Consider the following 10,318-nt stretch of genomic DNA (forward strand, 5'->3'; position numbering starts at 1 on the left):
CCATCCTGGCCTGTTCAGCTCCCCCAGTTTGTCTGCTTTCTGTGGGTTTTGCTGGTACTGGGTATGGGTTGCAGCAGGCAAAACATACATATAAAAAAAAAAAAAAAAAAAAAAAAAAAACCACTGTATAGAAGCTAGCGTTTCATTTGGGGATTGCTTACAGTTCAGATGCTAAGTCCGTGACCTTCATGTAGGGAAGCACAACAGCAGGCAGGCAGGCAGGCGCAGAAACTGTCTGATCCACAAGCAGGGTCCTCAAAGCCTGCCTGCCCCAGTGACACACCTACCCTAACAAAGCCAGCCATCCTAATCCCTCCCATGAGCCTATGGGACCATTCTCACTCTAGCCGCCATCAGGCGTTGCCTGGTGCTGGAACTCACTTAACACGGGTTGGGGGGAGGCTCACAGTTTTTCTGTTTGCAGATTTGTTTATTTTTGAGATAAGGTCTCATGTCACTCAGGCCGATTCAAGTTAGACATATACTTAAAATGGCCTTGAACTTTGACCCTGTTGCTTCTACCTCCTACATGCTAGGATGACAGGTGTACACCAACATGGCCAGTTACTATGCTGAGAATTGAACTCAGTCAGGGCTTTGTGAGTGGTAGGCAGGCACTGTACCAACTGGACCATTTCACCAGCATCCAAATTCTCTTTGAATAAGTATAGAAACCACTCTTAACCTTTGCTTGTTGCATTCACGCCAAGACATGAGAGGGTCACATCTCTGGGTGTTTTTGTCTGAAGCCACAATCTCTAGCCTGGCCAGACTTGTCATGGTGCTACCTTGCCTATTTACAGCAAGAGGGTAGAGGGTTTGCCTGAGGTGTGGAACCTGGAAATGGGAGCCGCAGCCTCAGAGCCATCCCTCCCATGCTCACGTCTGTCTGTTGTTCATCCCTTCTCTCTGCAGACCGGCATTCTCAAAGCTGGAAGACTCGTTCGAGGCACTCTCCCTGTTCTTGGGGGAGCTGGCCATCCCACTGCCAGCAGAGCTGGAAGAACTGGACCACACTGTGAGCATGGAGTACGGCCTAACCCGGGACTCGCCACCCTAGCCCTGGTCCATCCCCCTGCAGGGGGACATTCCACAGCCAGCATTGCCCCCTCTGCGCCCTGTCCTTGCTGTGAGCAGGACTGCCTGGGTTTCCTGTGGATTGACGGCTTGCTTAGAGGCACAAGCCATCCCTACTACCTCCCCAGGAGGCACGTGGGTGCAGGGAAACAATTCTCCGACAGTCTTGGGGCCTAGTTTCTATCTGTAAATCCTACACTCACCTGAAAGCTGTGAAGAGGATAAAAGAGCCTGGATTCTAGACCAAGAGTCTGTTACTCGGGACCTCTGTGGATTGAGATTCTGGGAGACTGTAGCTTTACACTAATCAACATGATCTAGGCCTGCTGGGCAAAGTGACAGAGTGAACTGGCCTGAGGGCTCTAGAGTCTGGTTCAGCAAGGTGCAGGACGACGCAGTAGTATGAGTTACAGAAACGGGGAACCTTCAAAGCATGTGAAATGACAGTAGTGCTTTCTCCTTCCATCCCGGGCCATGCCCTTTGGAGCAGGTTTTGAAGAGTCTTAGCATGTGGTGAAACCTACAGAATCCAAAAAAGGACTGGTCTCTCTGCTCACAGCCCAGGGACCACATCAATGCGTGTGGAGTTTCCACTTCAGCATCCTGTCTCAACAAGCAGTCACTCACAAAAACACCAAAGAAGCTGGGGCTGGAAACAGGCCCTGCCCTCTAAAAGCCCTGTATCCAGGCTGGTGGGCTCAGTCCAAAACTCAGCATGTTGCCTAACAGTACATGGGTTCTGGATGCCAGCATGGTTTGCCTCAGACTTTGGGTCTAAGCAGAGAGAAGGGGGTCCCATCAATTTCTTTGCACCCTTGTGGCAGCTACTACTACACATCCTCTAGAATGTCTGGGCCAGGCAGCAACGTAGGACAGGCATTGGTGGCTGCTGAGTCCCCAAACTGAGATAGGAAAAGAACACCCTGAGCTGGGCCTTGTAGATTCTACCTCTTTTGTTGCTGGTCCAGCTTGCTTCCTGAGCCGCACTCGAGGGCTATGGTCATGGGAATCTATGGGGGCACTTTCCACCCCTGGCTACCAGGTGTCCAGGGACTCTATAGCTTACCAGGGTTTGTCATCTCCTAAGCGGGAGCTCACACCATATTTAACAAATTGGGGATGGGTTTGATTATAAATACGTGTGATGGGTCATACTGGTGAGGGGATCCAGAAAGAGTGGTTGCTGTTATTAGCTTTTATCTCTGGGGTGATATGTGAAATATTTTGTACATAGACAAGATGAATTATGGGATGGAAGTCTTTGGCCACTTTACTTGCTGTGTAGACTGTACTTGTGTGTGGAGTTTGCACACTTGCTGCAGAGGGAATCCTGAACTCCCAACGGGCATGGTTCAGCGTCATGTGACTTATGCTTGTGCTGTCCCCAGCAAGTGTGGGAGTGGGGCCTGCACTAGGCCAAGAAGCAGACTAAATAAATTAAGCAGTTACCATAGTGATGACGGAGAGTGCAAAAGTGACTTAGGGCCTGACTTAAACACAGAGGAGAACAGGACAGATAATTACTGTCTGACCAGGGTTTGGTCACCAGCACCCACATGGTGGCTCTCTAACATCGGTACCTCCAGTTCCAGGGGTACTCTACCTCATCTCATCTCTGTGGGCTCCTGCACACACATGGAACACATACATGCTCTTGGGTACATAAATTCACATTTTACAATTTTTTTTAAATCTTACATTTTTATTTTTTATTTATTTATTATATGTGTGTACACTGTAGCTGTCTTCAGACACTCCAGGAGAAGGCATCGGATTTTTGTTACGGATGGTTGTGTGCCACCATGTGGTTGCTGGGATTTGAACTCAGGACCTTCGGAAGAGCAGTCAGTGTTCTTAACCACTGAGCCATCTCACCAGCCCCTTAAAATGTTTTAAAGAAACATGGTCTGCTGGCCATTTTCATATAACTTACCAGGGAATTCTCAGTCTCAAGTTTAATCTCACCTGGACAACAAACCTTCAGAGATCACACGCATCCACTGGAGCCCTTCTGAGGAGCAGCTGATGACCTCATCTTAGGCCTGTAAAGCTATCGGGCCCTCGGCTGCTCACCCAGTTCTCAGGGGCTTTCTGCTTCCAAAGCTGTGCACCAGACCACTGAGAGAGAGAGAGAGAGAGAGAGAGAGAGAGAGAGAGAGAGAGAGAGAGAGAGAGGAGCCCTACAGCCTCTGCCAAGTGTGTAAGTATGTGTTTATAAGTCTACAGAGGCTGGAGATCCATGAGTTCAAGGCCAGCCTAGTCTGTGTAGTGAATTTTAGCCATGGCTAAAGCACTAAAAACCAGGTCTAATAGATTTATGGCCCTAAAATGAGGTCATTTTGTATATAAACGTAAAGATAATTCCTCCTAAGCATCCTGTGGTAGAAGACTTCAGATTCAGAGTAGAATGCATGTTTGGCAGTATTGGCAGCATGCCTTTAGTCCCAGCAGAGGTAGATGTAGCTCTGAGGTGAGCCAGCCTGAGCTGGGAAACCAAGAATGGAATAGAGTACAGTCCCTAGTAAACACCTCATCTGAGGTTCCCAGTGCTGGGCTTGGGCATGCAAGGTCAAGCTGGCTGGGCATACCTACAACTCAACCTGCTGCTGAGGTCTACTGCTGAGACTTGGACACTAGTCCTTCCCGACCCTCCTAACCCCAGGCACAACCTACAAGAGCCATCAAGCCCCAGGCAGCCCACCTACCTGTCTCTCCCTTGGCTGCTGTAGAATTGTCAACTGCCCCTTTGTCTCTAACCCCCCAACAGAGGCTGTTGGGAGGGTTCATCCTAAAACTTTCCTGCTCTACCTTGGAAAGAAACTGAAGGGGAGAAGCAACCCCTTGTGGCTTCAACCTTAAGATAGCCATGGTGACCTGGACATGCCAATTCTAACAGTTCAGCTATCACTATCTCCCAGTGATTGGGAAGTGACCAAGAAGGCAAAGGTATCGACAAGGTATTTGGGGAGCATTCCCATCACCACAAAAACGTGCAAGGTAAAATCATGTTTTGTGTTTATATAAGTCAAATGCAGAACAATTTGCCATAGTTCATACACAGGTGTCAGAATGAGGTATATAAAACATACAGAGAAATACTTTCATAGGAAAGTAGGAAGTCGTACTGTTCTCTTTCCCACAGTCACCACCACCATGGGAACCCTGAGATCCAGGCCCCCTCAACAAATGGCTCGTGAGAGCAGCCTGGTGAAGCCTGCTCCCAGTGTCGGGAGTGGAAGGACTCCTGGCTGGGGACACTGCCAGGGCCAGGAGGCTGTGCACTCTCGGGAGGACACTCAGAAGCTGCTTTCCCTGTCTTGGAAAACCCTTCAGGTCTTTCCCAGTGGTTCAGTGATTGGTTTGTACCGGTTAGTCTTAACCCTATGGAAGGAACTGGCCTTGGGGCCGCCTGCAAGCCAGGCTGGAGTACAACGCAAGCCCCACCATGCCCGTTACCTAACCTCTGCCTTAGTCTCTAGGCTCACCTTTCAGCTGTAGGTCATCAGACCCTCAAGTGTGTAATTCCCATATATTGGCTGGTCACTTTCATATCAGCACAAAATGGAGAGGTCCCTCTATCCAGCCCCGAAAAGACAGTCTGGATATTCAGGTCTACTGCACAAGACTGAAGGCAGAAGTGGGTCCTTCACCTAAGTGGAAAGTTTAGTGCAATTCTTCCCTTTCCTTACAAGATAGGAAGAGAGCCTTGGGCCCAGGCCTACCCCATAGTTGTCAAGGCACATCGCTGTCAGCAGGCTGGGGCATCCTCAGCAGTCCCCATCTAGAGCCCACTTGCAGCCCAGAATTCTAGCTCTTTACAAATTCATTTCTGGTTCTTAGAAGTCGGAAGGGACTCCATCCTAAATAGTTCTTTCATTCATATATATATGTAGTTTTTTTATGCTTGACCTTAACTAGGAATAACAGTATATGCCACTCAAGTTCCTGGATGACAAATGGAAAGGCAGAGACTGAGGCCACCTTCTTCAGTATACAAGACAGAGGAGCTTTAGCGAGCCCCCTCTTTCCTTGGCCCAGACAATGTGGAAGCCCTTATTTGACACAGCACCACTGTGGCTACTGTGCCAGTCTCTCTCTGCAGGCAAATCCTGCTCCAAGGGATAGAAAAGGAGTGTTGATAGGACCCTACTCAGCCTCCTCACCCTCACCCATAATGCTACCTGCTTCTTCTTGTGTCATGAGGAGTCACATCCCCCCGAAAGAAAAATGGGATAAGGTTTTAACCACAACACAAAATGTAGCTCCTCCCAACTGCAGGAGGGTGGCCTGTCCTGTACCAGTGTTTATATGGGCACCTGCCCACTGAAGGGGCTCAGGCCCCAGGGGTGCCAGCCTGGCCCGTGAGGAGGGTGCTGCCCTCCTGCACATCAGCAGGAGTCTGGTTGCTGTGCACAATGATGGTCTTTTCGTCCACGATCTCACAGGTGGGGTTTGTGAAGGCAGACAGGGGCAGGGTAATCCGCTGCATCTCCCTCTCACAAGCTTTCTTCTCATGTTGCTCTTTCAAGTCCTTCCCCCTGTCAGAAAAAGAAAGCATCAGGTTGAGCTTCTAACATGGCTTTGCTCAGTTAGTCTTTGTGAAGCCTGAGCAGGTCACCTGACCAAGCCAGGACTAAACCAGCCCAGGACCAAGACACTGGTTAGCCATCCTACCAGGCAGCCTTAGCGTCCGCAGGCAGCGCTGCCCACTGCTGGCTGCTGTGTCTTGGGTGGCTGCTGCATGGGACTCAGTGGGGATAATGTACAAGAAAGAAACAAAGTAAGACAGGGCTTTGTTTTCAGCCCAGGGGTCCCAGAGACCCAAATGCTCCACGACCCGCCTTCCTGGGCTGGCGAGATGGCTCGGCAAGAAAAGGCACCAACCACTGAGCCTGACAGCCTGAGTTCAGAAGAGTAAGGTCACAGGTGACATCTCACAAGTTGCCCTCTGACCTCTACACCTGCAGTAGCAGGCATGCACCCTCTCCACCACAAAATAAATTTTTGTTTATTTTAAAAGACTGTCTTCTCATCCTAAAGTCCTAGAAAGGAGGAGCCCAGGCTAGAAATTAAAGGATTCAAGGGCAAACGATGAAAATGGCTATCAAAAACCTCTCAAGTTTGTCAATGTCTTTGATGTATCCTAATATTCTGTGGCCCATTTGGGCCACAGTGCTGCTCTGCTTATGTAGAATAATCACACCATGCCAAGGTGTCTGTGTGTGTGTGTGTGTGTGTGTGTGTGTGTGTGTGTGTGATCTCACTTCAGTCTCTGTTCAGCCTAAGATTTAGTTATTTTTATTTTTAAAAAAAAGGGGGGGGGTGTAAAGATGGCTTAGCAGTTAAGAGCACTGAGTTCAATTCCCAGCATCCACATGGTAATAGGATCTGATGCACTCTTCTGGCGTATCTGAAGACAGCTACAAATACACTCATAGAAATGAAATAAATACACCTTTTTTAAAAAGTTTTTTAAAAAAAAATGCTGGGTGTGGTGGCGCATGCCTTTAATCCCAGCACTTGGGAGGCAGAGGCAGGCGGATTTCTGAGTTCGAGGCGAGCCTGGTCTACAGAGTGAGTTCCAGGACAGCCAGGGCTATACAGAGAAACCCTGTCTCGAAAAACAACAACAAAAAAAAAGTTTAAAAAAACAACAACAAACAGTCCAGAGCATTTAAGGGATACAGGACAGACTCCAAGTTCACTGGGCTCTGACTGCTCTTAAGAGAAATTGTGACGCAGGGTCAGCCCCTAAGGCATGGTGGTACAGAGATTCAAACCCAAGTCTTCTAACCCCACATGTGGGCCCTTCCCACCGGAGCCCCGCCCCTCCACTATGTCCCGTAGACTGCAGGCCAGAGCCAGTACCAAACCCAAGGCACATCCTTTGAAGCCAACAACTTGGGCTCTGCTCTCAGAAAGTGACAGGAACCAAGTAGGTGATTAAAACCACACAGGCCTCAGGAATAGAGACTGAAGCAAGGCAGCGCAGGTGGGAGTGGTCTTCTGATGAAATCCACAAATCTCAATAAACCCGAGAGCCAGGTGACTGCAGAAGTGGGAGGAAGAGGAGGTCACTCGGCACGGCCCCCCCTCCTCCTCTGCTCATGCAGTCCGGCTAGAACACTGGTGTTCATCAACTGTTGCAACAGTAAGCTCCCAGGTGAAGGACTTCAGCCACCACTGCAACATGGTGCTAGAGAATGTGACAGAGATGTCGACCCCGAGAGAGCAACAACAGCAAGAAGTCATCCAAGCAACAAGGACCATTGCATCTCCAAGATGGCCCTGCCCATCCTGTGCTATGAACCCCACTCATCCTCAGCAAGTACAGTAGGAACCTCTCTCCCTCCATGAGAACGTGCTCCCTGCCTTGCCAAGACCTGCCCAGTGCAACTGAAATAAAATGCTGTTTGTTTGTTTGTTTAAAACAAAACACAGTTCTCAGGGACATGGCTATGATCATCTCTATCCAACATCCATCACATGATAGACATTGATGAAAGTTAAAGAAAAAAATACTGGAGGACAAATTCACAGGAGCTTCAATTTAAATACCATCTTAGCCAATTCCCTGTCCTGTGTATCCTAGCTCCAGTCTAGCCTATTTAACACTTGGCAAGACAGCTCTCTGGGCCTCGGTTTCTTCACCTGTGAAATACTTTTGAAGCGGCTTGCACAAACCAGTACAAGCTGCATGATCTCCTAGGCTATGCCTTGCTCTGGAGCGGTCCCGACTTGCTCGGCCAAGTTACCCTCATTGCCCTTAAAAGACCTTTCCTGTTACCCACCCAAGGCAAGAATTATTCATCTTACTTAGTGATACCTTCTTCTCTAGGCCTTAATTTCAACATCTTAAAATAAAGAGTTGGGCATGATAGTCTCTGGAGATTGTCTGTGATTCCCCCACGTGACTTATGATCTGATCCCCTAATCCCCATTGTAAGGTCACAGGAGGCTGATAAACTCATCCCCCTGGGGCCCCTGGGGCACCAAGTTTCTCAACATGCAAGTCCAGGCCTGGCCTATGCTTCCCATTAGCATCTTGACTGGATATAAACTCCCACCTGGAACACTCCTCATAGAGAGAGGGCCTTCTGGAATAAGCCTTGTCTCCGCAGTCACCCGTCAGTTGCGGTTGACTGCCATACAGAAGGAACGCCTATCTGTAGAATATAAAGCCATGTTCTTCCAGATGGCTCATGCAGGCAAACATTTGGAAGGTCTGGGTTTGATTTTAGTAAGGGATCCTCCTCCTCAAGCTAGCAGTGATTCACAAAAACAATGCATTCAAGTTGTGGTGGAGGCCTTAAATCCCAGCACTCAGGAGGCAGAGGCAGAACTCTGTGAGTTCAAAGCCAGCCTGATCTAGAGTGAGTTCCAGGACAGTCAAGGCTACACATAGAAACCCTGTGTGGGAAGGAGCATCTTTTACCAGAGGCTAAAATCCAAAATCCACAAGAAGGCTGGAGGAAGAAAGAAAGCCAGGAATCCACCACTTCCAGAATAACCACGGAGGTACCAGGAGTGACCCATCATCCAGGAAGAGAGGCAGCGTTTAACTGCACCTTTGATGGATGCCACACAGGACACAGGCCCTGCCCTCACTTCTGCCCATTTCTTACATGCAGAAGCCTGGTTTTCCTCCACTCCCCCCCCCCCCCAATGAAGCGTGTGTCTGTACCCTGCTGAGCAGCTGGTAAGGCAGGCTTCACCACACCCAAGTCTATAGGGGTCAGATTAGTTACAGCAACCAAGGGTGAAGGGAGCAGCCGCCGTGACCAGTCTGGATGGATTGGGCTCATCCACTGAGGAGCCTGGAAGCTCCTCATCACCCCATCTGCCTGCCTAGGAATCCTGGAGATGGAGGCTGCCAGGCTGAAGTGACCATTCGGCAGCCCAGCACCCTCCCACTGCCGTGGGGGCAGGGGACAGTCTTTTTGTTGTCTGGCAGCCAAGACAGAACAAAGGCTTACTGAGTCAGCTTCTCTCCCAAGGGGGTGGGATGGTGTAGCCTTACTGTTTTCCTTCCCATTTTATCAGACTAAGAGCTCCCTGCAGAGCTAAGACAGCACTCAGCAGGGACAGGGAGCAGCCCCAGTTGCTGCACCTCGTGGCCTGAGTGACCAGGACAAAGGCCCAGGCAGACTGAGTTCCCTTCCACCCCCACCATCGGCTATTCTTTCCAGGAGGAAGCTGTGGTGCCTGCCCACCCTTCCCAACTCTGGAAGCAGCCTCCATCAGCCAAGCCCTAGGGCATAACGGAGTTCAAGACTTGCAGGAATCACTGATTGCTCTGGGGCCCCCATGCAAGCTGGGCTGGCCAGAGAGAAGAGAGGAGAAGAATCGGAGCTGTACCTTCTTCTGCCTCCTACACCACCCTAGGTGTGGAAACAACAATGGCTGTTTTCAAACCCGAGGCCCTGCTGTGCCTCGCTGCTGCTCTCACTCCAGATTTATTTATTTATTTATTTATACTGCTCTGGACAAGTTTTCCGAGGAGGCTACTGCACAGACACACAAGTGTATCCCGAGTGTGTGCACAGCGATTCTATCCTCACAAGATACCCATGTGCCATCTATTATCATCTCAGACCTGAGAAGGCTGGGGGTGGAGGTGGGGAGGAGGGGAGATAGAGGGAAGGAGAGAAGGGAGAGGGGGGAGTGGACAAAGGAGAGAGAAGGGGGAGAGAGGGAGAGGGGGGAGAGTAAATGAAGGAGAGGGGGAGGAGAGAGGAGAAAGGAGAGGGGGTAGGAAAGGGGGAGAGAGGAGGAAGGAAGGGAGAGGGAGGGAGGGAGGGAGAGAGGGAAGAGGGGTAGAGAGGAGGGAGGAAGGGAGGGGGAGAGAGAGGAAAGAGGGAGGGAGGGAAGGAGGGAGGGAGTGGTGTTAAACCACCTGTCCAAGCAAGAGCAGAACTAGGATTGACCCCAGCAATAGTGTCCTCTAAAGAAATCCCAGAGCTGGGAGGTCATCACAGCTCACCTCCGGTCTAGGGAGCAAACTGAGTCCCAGAAAAGGTGACTAAGGTCCCTGATGTGTGCTGTCAGCAACTGGGGGGGAGGGTGATGCTGGAAGAAGGGCTTAGGTTGGTTGTGTTTTACATTTCTAAACCAAGTCATTCTTGAAGAAGTTTCTCAGCCGGGGCGGGGCGTGGTGGCGCACGCCTTTAATCCTAGCACTCGGGAGGCAGAGGCAGGCGGATTTCTGAGTTCGAGGCCAGCCTGGTCTACAAAGTGAGTT

At 50.1% G+C, this 10,318-nt stretch overlaps 2 protein-coding genes across 3 annotated transcripts in view; one reads left to right on the plus strand and one right to left on the minus strand.

Moving 5' to 3' along the window:
* The window catches only part of Limk2 (LIM domain kinase 2), a 70,356-nt gene extending 67,819 nt beyond the window's left edge, over positions 1–2,537 (plus strand). Inside the window, exon 16 of one of the 2 annotated variants that reach the window (XM_021210449.2) lies at positions 916–2,531. In XM_021210449.2, the coding sequence (XP_021066108.1) occupies positions 916–1,060 (145 nt within the window). In that variant the 3' untranslated portion in view covers positions 1,061–2,531. Of the gene's footprint in view, positions 1–915 lie in introns of both variants that reach the window. The other variant, XM_021210450.2, reaches the window with a different exon arrangement.
* A 1,509-nt stretch (positions 2,538–4,046) lies between these two features.
* The window catches only part of Pik3ip1 (phosphoinositide-3-kinase interacting protein 1), a 12,730-nt gene continuing 6,458 nt past the window's right edge, over positions 4,047–10,318 (minus strand). Inside the window, exon 6 of the mRNA XM_021211053.2 lies at positions 4,047–5,615. Within this exon, the coding sequence (XP_021066712.1) occupies positions 5,411–5,615 (205 nt within the window). The 3' untranslated portion in view covers positions 4,047–5,410. The remainder of the gene's footprint in view (positions 5,616–10,318) is intronic.

This window comes from Mus pahari, chromosome 13 (assembly GCF_900095145.1).
Source record: "Mus pahari chromosome 13, PAHARI_EIJ_v1.1, whole genome shotgun sequence".
NCBI classification, from domain to species: Eukaryota; Metazoa; Chordata; class Mammalia; order Rodentia; family Muridae; genus Mus; species Mus pahari.